At 31.3% G+C, this 21,799-nt stretch overlaps 2 protein-coding genes across 2 annotated transcripts; one reads left to right on the top strand and one right to left on the bottom strand.

Annotated features, from left to right (window-relative positions):
* The first annotated feature begins 2,793 nt into the window (after positions 1-2,793).
* LOC114721339 (probable F-box protein At4g22030) lies at positions 2,794-4,277 on the top strand. Its single transcript, XM_028907159.1, has one exon. It carries the CDS (start codon positions 2,823-2,825, stop codon positions 4,134-4,136), a length of 1,314 nt encoding a protein of 437 aa, XP_028762992.1. The 5' UTR covers positions 2,794-2,822; the 3' UTR covers positions 4,137-4,277.
* A 7,748-nt stretch (positions 4,278-12,025) lies between these two features.
* On the bottom strand, positions 12,026-12,418 carry LOC114721348 (S-protein homolog 2-like). The gene has a single exon (XM_028907166.1). It carries the CDS (start codon positions 12,416-12,418, stop codon positions 12,026-12,028), a length of 393 nt encoding a protein of 130 aa, XP_028762999.1.
* Between the last annotated feature and the right edge of the window lie 9,381 nt (positions 12,419-21,799).

Below are 21,799 nucleotides of genomic sequence, written 5' to 3'. Positions count from 1 at the left end.
GTTTATATTAAAATAATATTATATGATTACTAATATAATCTTATAACCTAAAATTCCTATAATTTCTTCAAAATCTTCATTAAACACTTGATCCCCATCACTATCACTGATCTTGGGTGTTAAATTTGTTGCCAATTTCTCTTTAAACACGAGTATTATATACCTAAGATTCTGGGTATTTGTACTTTCAGTAATCAAATGGCCATTATAGCAATCCCTTTAATTAATCCTTAACCGATCTCCCTGAGTGATGATTTTTCCTTCCTAGCTTCCAAACTTCCCTCATGTAAAAATATGATAAGCTAGAAGCCATACGTGTCTAGAAGATTATTAAATAAATAATTTTAAAATTTAGATCAATATATATTTGAAAATTTGAATTATAAAATTAATGTTATAATACAAGTTTTTTGAAAGATGGTTACCCAATATTTATGTTATATATAAGAGTATTTTGATCCAAAAGAATTTGAAAATGAGTGATTTAACAAACTGTTATCAAAATGGGTGGATGGAAAATAGATTGGAGATAACACAAGGCAGATCTATTTATGGAGATTCATTTGTATATGTTTTTTTAAAAAAACAAAATTGAATATAAAGTTTTATAATTATAATTAATACTACCTACGGTCTTTAATATAAGAGTTATTGACTAATTTAAATAGATTAAGAAAATTAGTTAAATTAGTTATTTATAATAAAAAAATGTTATTTTTCCTAAAATACATTTGTTAATCATGATAAAACTAATATGTATAACTATTATAAGGACTATCTTAAAAAAAATGAAAAATAAAACGAATTAGGATATTATATTTATGACCAAATTGAATGTCAAACTAGTTCTTATATTAACAGAGATAGTATAACAAAATGGGAGTGATTTTAGGATGCTTAGCTTAAAGGACACGGCTCTACGTAAACTCATAATTTCGTTACAAGTTCTTCCAGTTTTAATACAAAATACACGTCGTTTAGAGATTTCCGTGCTTGCAGGTGCAAGTAGAAGAAGTATTAGATCGGGTATTAGCTAGCTTTTTATAATCTTTTGAGATATTCTAAACTACTGTCGCTTTTGGCCAAAAAACGAAATAATAAATAGTTGAAAATTTGAATAAACTAATAATTTCACATGGACAATTCATCAATGTTCAATGTTTAAGGGAAAAAAAACGAAGTATGATACTAAGAAAAGAAATTATAATTTTTTATTTCATATAAAATCACATGGCCTCTTATGACATTTAATTGTTGAAGTTTATTTTATTATTTAAATATCCTGTTATATATAATATCTAAATTTAATAAATATTGGTAAATATGTTTAAAAACGAAGAAATAATTTGTATCATTTAAAAATATATTTCACCTGTAAATTGAACATGTTTAGTTAATTATGATATTGTGAGTGGTATTGTTAAAACAAACGCGTGTCAATTTCAAAATCCAAAATAATAGATTGCTCATGACAAAAAAATTATTTTTTTGTTCTTTTTTTTTTTGCCAACTATTTTTGTTCAAGTTATATAGGTTAACACGTCCAAACCTTATATATAATTCACTATATTCCAACTCTTGTAGGATTAAACTTCATGTTTATATTTATTTTAATGTTTATATTTATTTTAGGGATAATTAATCCGCAAGTCCTTATAGTTTCAACGAATTTTGAATTAGGTCCTTATAGTTTTTTTTCTTTTTATCAGATCCTTATACTTTCACTTGTTTTTAATTAGGTCCTTGTATTTATTTTTCTTTTTATCAAATCCTTATAAGTTCATTTTATTTTTAATTAAGTCCCTGAATTTTTTATTCTTTATTTTATGAATTCTAATAGTATTATTATATAACATAAAATAGTATATATTATTTAATATTAGTTTATAAACAATAATATTCTAAAGATATTGAATTATTATAATGATTTTAAATTTTTCAGCAAAAAAATTAATTGTTCTAAAAAATTTTCCTGAATTAATTAATTCTATTATTTTTTATTACATAATTATTAATTTAATTTACTTATTAATATTTTATATTTCATTATTAATCTATTTAATTAAGCTTATATTTAATTAATAAATAAAAATTAAAACTACATGGACCTGATTAAAAATTTAATGAAATTATAAAGACTTAATTAAAAGAAAAATAAATACAAGGACCTAATTAAAAAAAGGTAAAAGTATAAGGATCTAATAAAAAGAAAAAAAACTATAGGGACCTGATTCAAAATTGGTTGAAACTATAAGGACTTACGGATTAATTAACCCTTTATTTTAAGTACTTAACTGTGTAGTGAGTTGACAATATTATATTAAACTAAAATCGGTCCACGCGTATGCGTATTAATTTGGTGAGATCCTTTTTCCTTTTTTTCTTACTTTTAAAATTCAATCAGGTCAAAACTGATCATATGCAGGACTGATTAAACAATCTTGGGTAGAAAATTACAAAAAGAAAAGGGCATATATAATAATATTATTGTTCAAATTCATCAATCTCACTGTATTTTTGTTCTTGTAATGCAAGAAAACTAAACGAAGATCGTGGTTTTACCAGTTCCCATCCGCATGTTGCTGAAGCGACGACAAGCTGAGCAAGTCTTTTTGGGGCTAGCTAGGAACGGTTCAAGTCATCGAAGTTTATAAAATAAAGGGTCAGCAAGTTGGCTCAGTCTTTTCCTCTTCACCGATTCTCCCAGACTTGTTGAAAAGAAAATCTAATCCTTAACATATAAATAAATCATCCCATATATATATATCAACCACTCCTCACCAACCTCTTATTCAAAACATTGTCATCTGTTTTGATCCCATATGACCGCTTCCTTAAAATCCTCAATGTCTTCACTTTGTGTTTTCAAGTCCAATGTATCACCAAAGCTTCATTATCCTCCACGAACGTGTTCCTCAGTTATGAATAATAATGCACCATGTTCAAGAAAGCTGGTTCGGAAATCGAAGGCATCCGTGAAGGCTGTTTCATTTGAAGATCAGGTCAATATCAAGAGCCACGACGATGAAGGTTTCTACGATCTTCACGAGTCCAATAAGGCCACTCTTCAGCTGTACGCGATTCTGGAGACAGTTTGCGACAGAATCGAAATGCATTACAACGTTGGCGTTCAACGTGATAATTGGAACTCCCTTCTCTTGAACTCCACCAACGTGATCACGCTTGCCGCCACGACCATGGCCGGTGTCGCCTCCTCATTGCACGATGGCGCGGAGCAGCTTTTTGCTCTGAAACTGTCGTCCACTCTTCTGTTCTCTGCAGCCACGTGGATGTCCCTCGTCATGAACAAAATCCAACCTTCGCAGCTCGCCGAGGAACAACGAAACGCTACGAGGTTGTTCCGACAGCTTCAGGCTCAGATTCAGACCACCATCGCCGTCGGAAATGCCACTGAGGAGGACGTCAATAATGCAATAGAAAAGGTTTTAGCACTCGACAAGGCTTACCCACTTGCCTTACTCGGAGGAGCCATGGTCGAAAAATTCCCTTCAAAGTTCGAGCCTGCGATTTGGTGGCCTTCTTCATCAAAGACAGAATCGCCGTCGTCTTCTTCTTCTTCTCCGGATCTTACGAAAAGCTCGAGTTCGACGAAAAATGGATGGAACGAGAAGCTGGAAATGGAAATGAGGGAGATTATAGAAGTGGTGAAGAGAAAAGACGCAGAGGACTACGAAAGGCTAGGAAACTTGGCTTTAAAGATGAACAAAATCATGGCGATTTCGGGTTCTTTATTCACTGGAATTGCAGCGTTAGGATCTGCAATATTTCTGGGAAATAATAATAATGATAATGGCTCGTGGGGAATCATGATAGTGGCTGTAGTTGCAGGAGCAATGGCGAGTGTTGTGAATGCGTTTGAGCATGGCGGGCAAGTAGGGATGGTTGTGGACATGTACAGATACTGTGGAGGATTCTTCAGGCTTTTGGAAGAGACGACCGAATCGACGCTTGAAGAGAAGAACTGTGAGAAAAGAGAAAATGGAGAGATCTTTGAGATGAAGATGGCTCTCATTTTGGGAAGAAGCGTTTCGCAGCTCAGAAAACTTGCATCTAAATCTGCTTTCTGCCGTTCACAAGGATCTGAGGTCGATGAATTCGCCAGCAAACTTTTCTGAAAATATTATTTTCTTCTTTTTTAGTGTCTAAAAATCTGGATTTAGACTGATATTAATAATGACCTAATTAAAGCTCTTTAATTACTAATTCTTGATTATTCTTTACATTTTTTATATTATTGATTTCTTGTAGCTTGTACACGGTCTTCTGACTTTTCAAACATTAAAGGTGTAACTATTCATTTTCATTTTCATGTATATAATATAATAAATATATTTGCTTTCTGCAATGTTTCAATGTGCAAAAATTAAATCAACTTGCAGTACAAGCAAAGTGATGTGACTCACATGCACACCGAGAGAGATATTTCTACCCAAAAAGAAAAAAGATAAAAAGGATTTCACATGAATAATAGACTATGTAATTAAGGTGTTAAAATAAATTATACTAGGACATATATACTTCTACTCATTTTATGTCAATTACATGAAAAGATCCGGTCACCCAACTATATACCTGAAAAATTATCAAAACTACCAAAAAAAATTTGTTTTAGATCTTTGATTAATTCCTTCGGGTCATACTTTATAGTAATTTAGTTCGGATATATATACTCCGTCTCTTATTAGTCTCTTATTATAAGATCTAATTTTTTAAATAGGTCTGTCCCTTTTTATAAGATCATCTTTGAGTTTGTTTGAACATTTAATATATTATTACCAATTTTACCCCTAATTTAATGTATTTAATACATTCTTTTTCTTTATTTATCTTACTATTACTTTCTCATATTTACCTATTTATATATAAGGGTATATTTGGAAAAAAATTACATTTGTTACATATTAATTGTTTTTAACTAATTTTAACAGTACTATTTTATTAAACTGCGCAATTTAGTTAAAAAGATCTTATAATGAGGGACGGAAAGAGTATTCATCAACTTCGTTGATGACCAAATACATTAAATAAATGAATTATGGCAGTTTGACCAAAGCAAAATTATATCCGGCTGGTATATATTGGATTTGGTATAATTTTATCTACATATATAATATGAAATGATAAATATATATAATAAGTACCAAGTTGGATTATCGTGTCGATCAATTTACAATAAATTTTTCTTGGAGAGAGCTTTACAAGTCTTAAAATTAAACTCTACTCTTACAAGCAATCGCTTTATGAGCTTGATCACATGGTTGCGCTCGAAACCACGTCGTATCAGTATTTGACTTTTACAAAAGCTTTTATAACAAAAGTCAACCGACAGCCATGTCAACCCTAACGGCGGTCAATAGTTCCCTTAATTAATTTCACTTATAAATTACGCCTTCAGTTTAATCATTTCGTTTTTATATAAATTGCAGTTTAATTATTTCAAACAAACATACATAAAACGTAAAAAAAGAAAACTTAGATTAAGTTTTTATATCTATTATGTCCAATTTTTTAATTACACGAGTCATGACTATGTGAATTTAAAATTTAGAGTTTAAGGTTTAAAGTCGAGGATAAAAACAACTTGACTTGCAATGTAAAAGCTTCCTAACGGGGCGTGACTGGGTGAGTTGGAATCTTTCTTCGGCGTTGTGGAAAATTCGCCGCGAGAAAGAAAATTTGGAGGATATAATAGTCTAATTTAATATTTTGTTCTTTTCCATTTTTCTTAATTTTTGTGAGAAATAGTCACAAGGCATAAGGAACGCAGGGACGAATAAATTTCGTACATTTCTGGTTTTTGGTAAGCGAATTTGATGCATTTTGTTGATAAAGTCAAACTCTTGTACGGTAAGAATTGTATTTTTATTACTTGAATCCATCTTTATAGATTATACTCCTCCGGTCCTTAATATATGACCTAATTATTAAGTTAATTTTAGTCCTAAATATAAGATCTATTTCTTATATTTATTATTATTTTTAAATTACACTTCTCCAACCATAATCAAGTAAGTGAGGGAGGGAGGACATTAAGAAAGATAATTATGGTGTTTTAGGAAAAACATGTCATATTTCTTATAATTAACTAACTTACCTAATTTTTTTAATCTAATCAAATTAGTTAAATATATCTTATACTACCTCTGATCCTTAATACTACCTCCGGTCCTTAATATAAGACCTGGTTTGACTTTTTGTTTGGTCCTAATTATAAGACCCCAATCCATTTTTTCTCTCATATTTATATATATTTTTTCCAAGATAGTCCTTCTAATAATGATAATTCTAGCCAATACACTTAATTAGTAAGGATATTTTAGGAATGACAACACTTATTTATTACAAATAACTAACTTAACTTACTTCCTTAATCTCATCAAATAAGTCAACTGGGTCTTATAATTAGGACCGGAGGTAGTATAAGACACTGTTTGACTTTTATTTTGATCCTAAATATAAGATCCCAATCCACTTTGTCTCTCATATTTATAAATTTTTTTCAAAGTACCCCTTCTAACAATGATAGTTCTGGTCAATACATTTGATTAGTAAAGATATTTTAGGAGAGACAACACCTATTTAGGACAAATAACTAATTCAACTTACTTCCCTAATCTCCTCAAATTAGTCAACTGGCTCTTATAATTAGGACCAGAGGTAGTATATATTAAGGACTGGAGGAGTATATTTTTATTATTATTTCACATATTATGCATATGTTTATCCACCTTAAATATGCCTGTTTAGAACTTTGCTCACAGTTATTATTAATTTGATGACCATCTAAATTTATATAATTATATGAAATATAAAAGGTTTAACGAGTTGTATTATTCATTAGTAGTTAAGAGAAATAATGTATAAATCTCATTTCTTAATAAACTCTTTCATTCTATGGATCAATATTAGGCAAATAAATTCCACTTATAGAGGGCTTGCTTGCAAATGAGAAACCATAGCTGGATTAGGAGTTTTGTCAAACGATGGGTCGGACTGTGGTTTGAACCGTGTGGTCCAATATCGTTAAGAAATTGATATAAGTTAAATATATATATCTGAAATAAAAATAACAAAGATGAATATTTAAATCCCAAACTAATAATATATAATAACAAAGTAATATCCATCAATACTCAATTATTTTCATTCAAAATAAATAATAAAGTAAATATGTGCATATATAATATGAAATGATAAATATATATAATAAGTATCAAGTTGGATTATCATATCGATTAATTTATAATAAATTTTCTTGGAGAGAGCTTTACAAGTCTTAAAATTAAATCATGCTTTCACAGACAATCGCTTTATGAGCTCGATCGTATGGCTGCGCTCGAAACTACTCCTCCAGTTCTAATTATAAGACCCAATTGACTTATTTGAGGAGATTAAGGAAGTAAGTTAAGTTGGTTATTTATAATAAATAAGTATTGTCATTCCTAAAATATCCTTGCTAATTAAGTATATTGGCTAAAACTATCATTATTAGAAGGATTATCTTGGAAAAAAATGCATAAATATAAGAGACAAAATGGATTGGGGTCTTATAATTAGGACCAAATAAAAAGTCAAATGGGGTCTTATAATAAGGACCGGAGGAGTACGTCTTATCAGTATTTGACTTTTGTTTATAACAAAAGTCAACGGATAGCCATGTCAACCCTAACGGCGGTCAATAGTTTCCTCAATTAATTTCACTTATAAATTAAGCCTTCAGTTTAATTATTTCGTTTTTATATAAATTCCAGTTTAATTATTTTAAAAGTAAAGAAAAAAAATCTTAGGTTATGTTTTTTGTATTCATTATGTTAAATTCTCTAATTACACATGCCCATGGGTTTTTTCCTTTCATTTCACGTGAATTTAGGGTTTAGGCCTTAGGGTCTAAGATATAAACAACCAGACTTGTAATATTGTAAAAGCTTCCTCATGTGGGGTGGTTGTGACTGGATGAGTTCAAACCTTTCTTCAGCGTTGTGGAAAATTCGCCGCGAGAATGAAAATTTGGAGGATATAATAATCTAATTCAATATTTTGTTCCTTTCCATTTTACTTAATTTTGAGGAGAAATAGTCACAAAGCATAAGGAACGCAGGGAAGAATAAATTTCGTACATTTCTGGTTTTTAGTAAGCGAATTTGATACATTTTGTTAATAAAGTCAAACTCTTGTACGGTATGGGTTGTATTTTTAATTACTTGGGTCAATCTTTATAGATTATATATTTTTTATTATTATTTCACACATTATGCATATATTTATCCACCTTATATATGCCTGTTTAAAACTTTGTTTACATTTACTATTTATTTGATGACCCTCTAAATTTATGTAATTATATGAAATAAAATTTTTTAACGAGTTGTATTAGTCATTAGTAGTTAAGAGAAATAGTGTATAAATTTCATTTCTTAATAAACTCTGTTATTCTATGGATCAATATTAGACAAATAAACTCTACTTATGGAGGGCTTTCTTCCAAATGAGAAACCGGAGAAGAAATTGATATATTTTAAATAATATATATTTGAAATAAAAATAACAAAGATAAATATTTAAATCCCAAAAAAATAATATATAATAATAAAGTAATATCCATCAATACTCAATTATTTTCATCCCAAAAAAATAATAAAACAAATATATACATACATGTGAATACATATGCATGCATATTTCCCGCCTATATGTTCATTTTTCAATGCTTATTAAGGATAGATAGTTATAGTTTGAAAACATAGATTGAGATTAAAAAATAAAAATTAATAATAAAGAATATGAATGGTTCCAATAGTTCAATCGTTGTTGATTAGTTCTCTAACTAACCAAGTTTTATCAGTCCAAGCCTAAAATCAGTTTCGGTTCAATCAGTTGAACTGGCAAATCCAGTCTAGTCCGTCTATTAATTTTTTTTTTGTTAAAACATAGTTATCTTTCTATTGGAGATAATCCTATTCGAAACATTATCAGGCATTAAATATGAGCACCTCTCCTAACGGGGATTTGAATATTAGTTCGTCACGTTGTGAGAGACTAGTCCTTTCCACTAAACTCAATCCCATTAATAGTCCGTCTATTAATTGAATGTGAGAAATTGAGCACTTTTCTTTTGTCGTAACTTTTATCCATCTAAAAGAAACGGCAAATTAGAAGCGGCCCCGTGTGTGTGTGTGTGTGTGTGTGTGTGTGTTGGCGTGATTGTTACAAAAGGAATTGGTTTGGAGATGAAAAGGCGGAAAGGATGGCCGAACTGAGAGACCTCCCAGAGAACCCTATTCTTCATCCATGATTAGGCTTTTTCTTTTCATTTCTACTTTTTTTTTTGTTTCTGCCGCACCACTCAATCTTTACCACAAATCCTCCTCTATATGACCAAATATTCTCAAACATATCCCCCAAAAATCAACTCATTCTTCACAAAAAAAAAAAAAAATCAGTACTCCAACCAACGGGAATTAAATTTAGTGAAAAGAATTAGTTTCTCACAACATGGTGAATTTAGAATTCTCGCTAAAAAAAGTACTCAGATTTAGTACCTGATATTGTCTTGAACAATATTATATCTAATAAAAAAAAATTATGTGCCTAACTAAAAAATAGAGTGCACTCCACTCCCATTAATCTCAAATACTTTTCCAACCAAACTGTTCGATGGATTTTGGATCCATCTGCGGCTTTTGTATTTACTTAATAAATATACATTTTATATGAGAATAAGAAATAAGTGATAAATAAATTAATGCATAGTTTGTTGGTTTTTTTTTTTTAATATCATTCTGGCTCTCAGCCAAATATTAGATTGCATCTCCGTCATTTATTTTATTCTCCCTGTCTCTGATGTTGTAAGTTGTAACCACATGGAGACATAGTAAGTTTCATAAGGAATCATTTATAGATTTTAAAACTAATTTTATACTATCTCAATTTCTAATTATAAGATGTTGTTTGTAGTCTATAAACAGGGTCTTATAAATAAGACCAGAAGTAGTAATTACTCCTCCGGTCCTTATTATAAGACCCCATTTGACTTTTTATTTGGTCCCAATTATAAGACCCAAATCCATTTTGTCTCTTATATTTATGCATTTTTTCCAAGATAATCCTTCTAATAATAATAGTTTTAGCCAATATACTTAATTAGCAAGGATATTTTAGGAATAATAACACTTATTTATTATAAATAACCAACTTAACTTACTTCCTTAATCTCCTCAAATAAGTCAATTGGGTCTTATAATTAGGATCGGAGGAGTACTTAACTTTCTTTTTTTTCGTTAGAGTAAAATACTCCAAACTGTCAACCGGAATTGCCCAACGGCATCCTCATAGCTATGCTTCAATGATGTCTAAGATTGGAGTCTGTTTCTACCATTTAGATGAAACAAGTTAGCTGCCATACAGTGGGTGTCAATGAGAAGATATTTTAACTCACTAAGTGGATCAAAAATTATTTTAAAATAGGAGGTGCTGCTGAAAAATAATAGTTCGAAATAATAAGTGTTAGATATTGGTGCCACTAATAAAATATTTTAGAATGTTGAGTATACTAATAATTAATTTAGGATACTCAATTAAAAAAAAATTAAAAAAGTACTGACCCTCCCTTGTTTTCCCCGAAAACGGCACAGCTGTGGGAGCAAAGGAGGGCACCGGAGCATAAGGGTAGCGGGGAGAAGCGGCGTCCGAAAGTTTGGGGTTTCAACTTTCGACCTGGGGCTGGGCTGGGGTCGGATTTAAATAAAATAAAATTTTGGGGAAAAAAAGGGATTGAAAGGTTAAAAAGAAGGGACTGAAACGGGAAAGGATAAGGCATCTAAGGAGTCCGCGAAACAGGGAACCCCAAAAAAAATTTTGGGTCATTTTAGCTTCCCTTTTCTCCAAAATTTTTAACCAAATGAGGGGAGGGACTCCCCTCCCCTCCAACCAAACACACCCTAAGTTGGAATAACTAATAGTCCAAGCGCAAGGCAGCCGTCCTATGCGGTGGTCCCGCCCGCGTGCCTTGACTTTCCAACAGAAGCCGTCTAGCCAGTATCATCCCCCTCTCCCTCTCTCTGGTCATGTGGCAGCTCTTACGTTTTTGTTCTAATACTGTTCTTTTATTTTGGATTTTTTTTAAAAAAATAAAAAGTACTTCTCCGGTTCTTAATATGAGACATAATTGTTAAATTGATTTTGATCCTAAATATAAAACATATTATTATGATATTTTAGAAAAAAAATATATCATATTTATTATAATTAACTAATTTATTTAATTTTTTAATTTAATAAAATTAGTTAAATAGATCGGATAACGGAAGAGTACTTGTTACGCAGATGAAGACAAGCATGAGAGGAAGGGCTTTGACCTTCGACCATGTGGTTTTAAGTCGCACGCCCTTACTGTTTTATCATCGCCTTAGGCGTCTAAGGCTATGTACGGTACGTATGAACCTATTATTACCTTCTTTCTTTTTGGAGGGAGGTGTTGGATTAAAAGTAAACTTGAAATCTGAAGCATCGTCTTAAAAAATTAGAGCAGTAGTAATGAAGTAAGGGGGGCGAAAGGGATAAAGGAGGAAAATAAGGGGGAAGATATTATAATACTCCTTCAATCCTTAATATAGGACATAATTATTAAGTTAATTTTAGTCATAAATATGATATCTATTTCTTATATTTATTAATTTTTTCTAAATTACCCTTATAGATACTCCCTCAACCATAATCAAATAGAAAAAATAAAGAGAATATTAATAAAGATGATTATAGTGTGTTAGGAAAAATATGTCATATTTTTTATAATTAACTAACTTTTCTAACTTTTTTAATTTAATTAAATTAATTAAATAGGTCTTATATAAAGGACCGAAAGAATATGTATAATGAAAATAATAGCAATAACGGGAAATGTACTAATAGCATAAAAGTAGAACGCGAAAGGAGAGGAGAAACGCGGGAGCAATTAATAGTGATTTGTGACTCATTACGATCAATAAGATATTACAATAGGTGTTGGTCATCCTACTTTATTGTATGGATAACAAATCTCAATCTCACTGTCACCGTCATGCATACATGCTTGATGCTGCTTAATTTTCCAATTGCAGCGTCCAGAATAACATGCATCCCTTTTCTCTATGTATATATCAAACCACTTGAAGGCTCCTTTCCATTGAAAGCCACAAAAGAATTGAGTTGTACCAAAGAATGTTTCGCCGAATGCAAACTCATAGCGTTGTAAGTGATGAATAAGATGCTCCCCGAGGTCGTCATCTTTGGACTTGCAGTGGATAGTCAAGTCCAGGTTATGATCTAACATGTTGGTCACACTCACTCGCATTTTGGCATCAACCAAGTTTGATGCCAATAATATGAAGAGCACAATGATGGATTTCAGAATTTTGGCCATCGTTGAGGATTTTTAGCCATCCCAAATCTCACTTATGTAGGATTATTGACGCGATATGATTGGTGTATATGATAATCAGGCCTAATTAAATGGCATTGATTGATAAAATTTAATTTTAATTAATTTTATTACTATCTATAAAGTATCAATCATCAATCTTTGATTAAAAAAAATCATCAATCAATCAACAAATTTAAAATGGGTCTAAGCATTTTCATTGTCACTAATTTTGCGTCATCAATTATTATTCCCTGATTCTTTTATTTATTTATATGCCGCAATGAGTATTCCCCATTTACTTGTGCGTCACTAATTGTGTTTTCAAAATGCCTTTTAATGCCATTAATAATTACACGTTATGATATCTTGTGATCTCTTCGAATTGAGGTAAGAATTTTGGTAGATATTGTAAGTTAAGGACGTATATATAGACACCCCCATGTCGCAATACCCAAAAATATAGTACTAATGAAGTCATGATCCCAAAAATTTAGTACTTCTCCAATCTTTAATATAAGACCTATTTAACTAGTTTGATTATATTAAGGAAGTTATGTAAGTTAGTTAAGTATAACAAATATGACATTTTTTTTCCTAAAACACTATAATTATCTTTCTTAATATTCTTCTTCTCTCATTTATTTGATTATAGTTAACAGAGTATCTATAAATGTAATTTAGAAAAAATTAATAAATATGAGAAATATGTTTTATATTTAGGACAAAAATTAACTTAACAATTAGATCCTATATTAAGAACCGAAAGAGTAGTTTGTAATGGAGAAAATTCAAAGCCGTCTGGAAGAAATTAGTGAGTCAGGATTAAATTCTGCCCTCCAAATATCCTTTTATTTTCTTGCCTTCAGGCTTTAGCCCTCCAATTAAATTTGTTATCACAATAAAATACTGCATAGGAATTAAAAACATGGCAGCAACTTCTTGTAATATTTTTGGGGGGGGGGGTAACTATTACAATATAGCAGATACATGCATATAGTTAGCGTTGACATCTTTCTTCACATCTCTCTGTATATTTTTGGGTATTCTATTTACTTCGAAAATGTGGGCATAGCTATGCTCAAGTGGTAACTCTGCGATCATAGTTATCGTCATTTCATGTTTGGACCATTGAGTTACAACTCAAGAGAATCAAGTTCGCAAAATACGGGTAGATTTTTTATGATGATAGATCACCTTGCTATAGGACAATTCAATTCCTTTATTTTTATTTTAAAGGGAAAAAAAAAAGCTGTTATGGGTTTTTTTAAGGTATCTACAAGGTTATCCACGTTCGGGTTTTGATGAGAAGTTCAAACAAATCAGTGGCCCAAATATTGGATTTCAATCAGCTGTACAGCCCCACCGCTATACTCATCATTCCCTGAGGTAGTGTTTGGTTAGGGTTTTTTTAAGGGGAGGGGAGGTGTGTTAAAAAATTTTGTCTTTTTCCTATCCCTTCTCCTTCTCCCCCTCCCCTCCCCTCCCATCCCAAATTGGGGGGTTTTGGAGGGGAGAGAATTAATTTGCCATTTCTTGACCAAAATAGTTTTTCTGTTTTTTCAATATCCCAATTTTATCTGACACTTCCCCTTCGACGGTTCCTTCCCATTCACGCGTTGTTGCCTCTAATTTATCATTTTCTCTAATGTTTTTCATTCTTATTTTGTTTTCTTTTGGATTAAGCCGTGAAGGTCTATATTTTATTGTATGTTTGTAATCTTCTTCCTTCCCTTCAGCTGTAGCAAGTAGTGGAACAGTCCCCCAAAATTTTTTTGGTAGAAAGAAGACTGGTGATGGAAGAGGACATGCGATTTTGAAAAGAGAAACTGGCGGTGGCTGCTGGGTGTGCGAAGAAGACAATAATACTAAGAAGAGAAGGGGTTGTCCCAATATGTGGTTGGGGATGGAAGATGATATAATAATGAGGGTTTTTCTTGTGTTTTAATTTGGGCTCTCATACTTAACAAGAACAAACAGTAATATTTTTTTAATTAAGCATTTTTTTAATTAAGTATTTTTTTAATTTTTTCAATGATATTTCTCTACCACTATTAATAAATTAAGAAATAATAATTTTGATATAAATATTATAATAAAAGAATAAAGTAGTCTAAATATAGAGACGATGGCATATTTTTCAATTTATAATTGCTTCTCCTCCCCTCCTTTTATGAACCAAATAAGAAATCCCCCTCCCTTCCCTTCCTCTCTCTCCTCCCCTCCTTTTATGAACCAAATAGAATGATATTTCTCTACCACTATTAATAAATAAGAAATAATAATTTTGATATAAATATTATAATAAAAGAATAAAGTAGCTAAATATAGAGACGACGGCATTATTTTCAATTTATAATTGCTTCTCCTCCCCTCCTTTTATGAACCAAATAAGAAATCCCCCTCCCTTCCCTTCCTCTCTAACCAAACAAACCCATGACCTGCCCTCCCTTCCTTTCCCCTTCCTTCAATTAACCTCCCCTCCCCTCCCCCCTTTTGTTGAACCACAACAAAGCCTTAGGTCCAATGAAACAAATAAGTGCAAGTTTTTCTATCCATACACGCACGTTATTTCGCATTTGTTTCAAAAATTCGGAAAATAATGAGTCATGATAGCGAAGAGCGATCAACTGAACTATTTACACTGTTGGATAAAATCTGATGACGTTTCTCATGGGCTCGGTACTTATTGGGAAAACAATTTTATAGCACAATCATGAATGGTATCAAATATCATATTGTGGTTGTTATGACTTGATAGCTAATAAATATATACGCTTTAAAACTGCTATTAATTCACATGCGGATCATCATTTTATCACGATTTTATTATTCTTAGGACTTTCATCAAAAGTTTGCTAGTACCTATAAGTATGATTTGGTTAGTTTAGGCAAAAACAAGTAATCTTGTATATGAAATCTGTAATATCCTAAATTTTTATACCCAGAATTTATTTAAATTTATAAATAAATATCTTTTGCCAAAAAGTTAATGGAATTCAAAATATAAGTAAATTTAATTAATCATGATTATATGTGTGTGATGTGTTTGAGTTTGTAAATTGTTGAATCAAGGTAAAATTTTGTCATCCTATTTGTGATATCCAACTCGTCAATTTTAACGGTTGGATCCTTAATCTAATCTTTGAGAATATGAGTTATTAGGTACGTTTTGAACTCATTTTTTAAAATTTTGTAGAAAGAACCCTGCATAGTCAATTTAAATTCCTTCACCATTAGATCGAGCCATAATATGGAGAATAGACTTGTGACAGGTAAAAAATTAAATTCAACAATCAGATCAATGATTTATATCCTGTAGTGAGAATAACCCAACTAGTATTAAATTTACTTGTCTAAGTTCTATGAAAATAGAACATAACCATAAATTGGGGGTTTCTATATAAGTTATGAATTTAATTATTCTAATTATATAACCTAATACTACCTTCGGTCCTTAATATAAGACCTCGTTAACTTTTATTTTGGTCTTAAATATAAGACTCCAATCCATTTCTCCAATCCATTTTATCTCTCTTGTTGTGCATTCTTTTCCAAGATAATCATTCTAATAATGGTAGTTCTAATCAATACACTTGATTAGCAAGGATATTTTAGGAAAGACATATACTATTTACTACAAATAACTAACCTAACTTATTTTCTTAATCTTCTCAAATTAGTTAACTAGCTCTTATAATTAGGACCATAGGTAGTAATTAAAAGATAATTTAAGTTAAATGAACTTAGGATTGAATTTTTGGTATGAAGTTGGTGAGTGGTTTTATTAAAAGATAATTTAAGCTAGGAGACTAACTAACTAATTTCTATCTGTTGCATGCTCTGGTATGAAGTTGGTAAGTAGTTTTATAACTAATTTTTGTATACCTATATTATTTTTTGTATCAATTATCTTATGGGATGCCATTTTGAAAAAGGTTAAAACCGTTTATGTTATTAAAAATTAATAATTGTGACCATGAAGTATTATTGTGAAATTTATTTGATTAGGCATATAAATGTGTTATTGTGGACTCTATGCATCTGGTTTTGGTTAGGGGGTAGAAATGATTGAAGTAGTAAATATATACATGCCACGTGGTATTGACTACCATACGGAGCTTTATGATTGGCCACTATTATTATCCTACAACTCGTGGAAAGAATCTAGCCCATAAGTCCAGTAAGCGGAAATAAAAAGGATATAAGGATGAATTTGGGTTTAGTGATTGCAGATGATACGAAATCTTTATTGATATTATTTTGTGAATAAATAAAAAGTATGACATCTTTTATGACATGATCAATTGCATGAGGTTGGCTAAAATATCTGACTTATCTGGTCATTGTAAGTTTAACTATTAAATAAATATTTGTTGATTGTTTACTAAATCTGTGCATCCTATTTGACACCTCGCTCTAGCCCCATGCTAGTGTGTGCGATAGATAGTGATTTAGTTATTGATATGTTATCTCATCCATGGTGTTTAATGTTTTTCTTTTAGAGGAGGGACGTCAGGGAAGGCTCAGGAGGATTACAGCTACATTAGCGACTTGTTGCGCCTCCCCTCTCTATGAATTATGATGAATTATGTTGTTTACTGCATATTGTCATCCTAGAACAATCTGTGTTTAACTTATTCATGTATTATCAAGTTTTTGTGTCCTTTCAATTATTCTACTTGCTCATAGTTGGATTGAGGTCCAAGATCGCATGTGATTTGTTTATTATGAATTCATTACAAAATATGGATGAGACTTAATTCTTACTATTTTTGGTTTATCAGCTTTATAATATGTTGTTTATAAGACTCTTAGATTCTATGGCCCTGAATGGGTTACAATGCGGAGTTTATTATATATGAATCTATGACTACTGTTAACCAGAGCATATTGTTTTATAACAATGTTAGATTAGATTGATCATTTCAAATATGGTTTGTATGTGAACGAGTTAAAAAAAATTCTTTTATCTATAATAGTATATATGATTATGTTCTACTTTTTTCTATCACAGATAACAGTATTATATAATAAGTTAGTTTATATAACCATAATAAATGTGGATCTATTAGCAATATGGTTTTGTTATAAAAAAGTTATCTCTTACGCTATGTTTGGTACGGGTTTTTTGGAGGGGAGTTGCTCCCCTCCCCTTGTTTGGCTAATACATTTTTTAAGGAAGGGAGGGGAGTTGCTCCCCTCTCCTCGTTTGGTTGAAATATTTTTTATAGAGGGGAGAGCTTCTCCTTCCTTCCTATTCCCTTTTAGCCTCCCTTCCAAAAGTGGAGTTTTTTGGAGGAGAGATGAGAGATAAAATATTATATTCCCAAATTAACCTAACTAAAATATTTTAATTCCTCTTCTTGTCTTTTCAACCCTCTTATTTTTCTACACCTTAATCTGCTACGCTCACACCCAAGAAGCTGCCGCCACGTATTGAGTCCATCAATCTTGTCTTCTTCTAAGCTTCAAGTGCGTGTTCCTTTCTATTTCTATCTAGTTTTCTGCATGATTTTTGAAGTAAGCAACTGAAAGGCTACAACACCCAGAAATATTTTATTACTCTTTCTGGGTTTTTGCATCTAATAATCTATAATAAACGTGACTCTTGGAGCCGGAGAAAAGATTTCAGAGCTAGGACCGATTGAGCGATGAATAAGAGATTTGAAGAGATTACCTACGTTTCTCATATCCATCGCCTTTCATCCTCCTTGCAAGTGCTTCTCTATAGGCTAGCTTTTGAATAAAAATTGAATTCTGTGGGTCCACTTTACCTTCCGTAGATTCATGGGTTATTTTCAATTATTTATTGTTCTGCTTCTATCAATTTCTATTGAATTTTGTCTAGCCACCTCCCCCATCATGTGGTTAAATTATAAATTACTAGGTAGTTCTCATTCCCACTCCTATTACTTTTATTGCACATATGTGCTATTATTGATATTAAATTAGACGTACCATAATATAAGAATTAGCAAAAAAAAATTTATTTGTGTTTATCCAACTAATTAGTATTACAGTATCTATGATTTGATTAGAAGTATTTTTTATTTTGTTTTCTAGATGGAATTGGTAAGACATCGATATATGTTGATTCGCTAAATGCTGATTCAATATTTTATGTTGGTTTGTCGATACTTGGAGTAGCGTCGAAGAGCTATAGTTCAAGTCATTTGTGCTATTGTACGGTACTATATGCCTCGTATGTGGAATAAGAAAAAAATGTTATAATATGAGTTCCAGAAGAGAAAGAGTACGTGAAGAAGTAATGACTCGAATAACTAATAGTAGAAATAGTCGAGACATGATTAGGATAGGTCCTGAAACTTTTTTAAAATTATGTAGTATGTTTTAGAGAGAGGGCGGCTTACGAGCCACACGATATGTAAGTGTGGAAGAACAAGTTGCTAAGACTCTTCATATATTGGCACACAAAGCAAGAAATCGTGTAGTTAACTTTATTTTTCGAAGGTCTGGTAAGACAATTAGTCGTCATCTCTATAAAGTATTAGACGCCATTATTGAACTAGAAGAAAATTTTTTGCTACAACCTACTGGTTCTTTAGTACCTCATGAGATTCATAATAAGGGTAAATTCTTCTTTCGATATGTAAGTGTGGAAGAACAAGGTTGCTACGACTCTTCATATATTGGCACACAAAGCCAGAATCGTGTAGTTAACTTTATTTTTCGAAGGTCTGGTAAGACAATTAGTCGTCATCTCTATAAGTATTAGACGCCATTATTGAACTAGAAGAAAATTTTTTGCTACAACCTACTGGTTCTTTAGTACCTCATGAGATTCATAATAAGGGTAAATTCTTCTCTTTTTTTAAAGATTGTGTTGGTGCAATAGATGGGACACACATACGTGTTAAAGTATCTCCAGCAGATGCCCCTTGATATCATGGTAGGAAAGAGTATCCAACACAAAATATTTTAGCAGCATGCTCATTTGATCTAAGGTTCACTTATATGCTCCCAGGGTGGGAAGGCATAGCATCTGACTCAAGAATTTTAAAGAATGCATTGACTCGAGAAGATAGGCTTAAAATTCCCAAGGTAACTACTTGAATAATTTTTTAAAATTTATCCAATTATCAAGTTATTATCGGTCATTTATATTAATTATTTTCATTCACTGTGGGAAAATATACCTTGTCGATGTTGGTTTCATGTTAACAAGTGGACTTATCACATCTTATAGAGGGATTTGATATCATTTAAAAGAATATTCAAGAAATCCACCTCAAAATCACAAGGAATTATTCAATCTAAGGCATGCATCAGTACGAAATGCAATCAAAAGAGCATTTGGAGTATTGAAAAAAATGATTTCAAATTTTATCTAGTTCATTAGAGACTACTTATGGGGTCAAAGCTCAAATATTAGTAATACTTGCATGTTGTATTCTTCATAATTACTTGATGACCACAGAACCTGATGAAGATCTTATTAGGGAAGTTGATGAGGAACTTGCAAATTTAAATGAAAACGATGATAGTCGTACTCCAAATAATGAAGGTGTGGAGGCTACTCAAGGCAAGCTTATTAGAGAAAATATAGCTAATGAAATGTGGATTGCCTATCAAGCTCAAGCTCAAGCTCATTGATTAATTGGCGTATTTAATCAAGATTCATTTTTTAGTACTTATATTTATTATTGCTAGAATGATTTATATTTCTAATTTGATTGAGTTCTGTTTTCAATACTTATATTTGTTATTGTTAGAACAATTTATGGTATTAATTTGATTAAGTCTAGACTTATCTTTATTTTTTTTTTCAATTCAAATTTTTTATGTATAATAAACAGGCCTATAGAATGGCAACAAAATCAAACAATGGCAAGGAATTGCTCAATTGGACAAAAGCTATAGATGATGCCCTTATTGATGCCTTCATGTGTGAGTATGAACATGGTCGAAAAGTTAATGGAACATTTACCATTACAGCTTATGAAAATATTGTCTAAGTATTGAGTGCACAATTTGGTAGGAAGATTGACAAGGACAAAATAAAAAATTGTTGGAAGACATTAAAAAGAAACTTTTCAGAAGTTTATGATATATTCAAAAATGGTCTAAGTGGTTTGCTTGGGATCAATTTAATTGCGAGATGCTGAGCCTCAAGTTTGGGAGGCTCTAATTCAGGTATGATTTTTACATTTTATATATGGTTGTTTTCTTTTTTTATGGAACTTAAATTGTGTTTCTTTCAATATGTATATGCATCATCTTAGTCTAAACCGAAGTCTGCAATTTGGCGAAATACTCCATTTCCTAATTACAATAAGATGATAATCTTATATGGAGCTGATAGAGCTGGTGGAGATGAGTTTCTAACAGCAAAGGAGAAGCGAAAACGACGTCATTCATCTCCTATGGAAGCAGATTATGAAACTATCAATGACCTAGATCAACTTATCTCACAAAAGGAGTACACATTAGATGGTGTTGAGATTTTAAGTGATGGTGATAAGAGTAAAGAAAATCCCTTACCTTCTAAATAGCCACAAGGAGAAACTAGTGATCATGGTAAAAATAGAAGGAAAGAGCATGCTCAAGATAAGGAGACCAATCTTAACACAGTGAAGAGCGATGTATCGGACATGCACAACAGTAATTAGAGAAGGCAATGAAGCATTAGCTCGAGGTCATGATTTAATTCATGATGTTTGAACCAGGGAAATGATTTATTACATGAGTCAAATGTTATAAAAAGAGAGAGTTTTATCCACAAAATTCCTCCTATGTCAGGTGAAGAGGTTTGGCATTAATGTGGATTTGATGCTGACAAAAAGCCCCGGATTTATAACTATCTTATGAGTGATGTTGGCAAATTGAGATCAGTTGTTCGATGCCCACCTCCAGCATGTAAAGCAGTAATCATGGATACAGTGTTTGGATCTTCTTCATATTCTCATTAGGAGTAATCTTATATTATGTTATCGGTATTTGAATTCTTTTTTAATGTGGATGATATATTTGCTCGTGAATCTGTTTTTCGTATGGATCGTTTTATTTTGGAAATGTGGATACTTATTTTGATTGCAATATATATTAGCAGACAAGTTCAATCTATTTTTTTTGATTTTTTTAAGAAGGTTGGTTCAATTAAAAATATTATAATTCTTGTTATTTTTTAATTATTGTTTAAATAATTAGTCATAAATAATTTGTATTATGGCAAGTCAAAATCAATAAATCGTATTATACATATTTATATCTTGACAAAAAAAAAGTGAGAAATTTCATTTTAACTTTATAAGGTTAAAATAGTCAAATTTTGATCAGCTCCCCTTCTCTCCCCTTCCAAACCAAACAAGTTATCATTAAAATCCCTCTCATTCTCTCCCCTTCCAAACCAAACAAGTTATC

This window comes from Neltuma alba, unplaced genomic scaffold, assembly GCF_004799145.2.
Source record: "Neltuma alba isolate B1F8T4 unplaced genomic scaffold, ASM479914v2 tig00012030_pilon, whole genome shotgun sequence".
In the NCBI taxonomy this organism is placed as follows: domain Eukaryota; kingdom Viridiplantae; phylum Streptophyta; class Magnoliopsida; order Fabales; family Fabaceae; genus Neltuma; species Neltuma alba.
The sequence above is the reverse complement of the archived record's forward strand: the minus strand, read 5'-3'. Positions and strand labels throughout refer to the sequence as shown.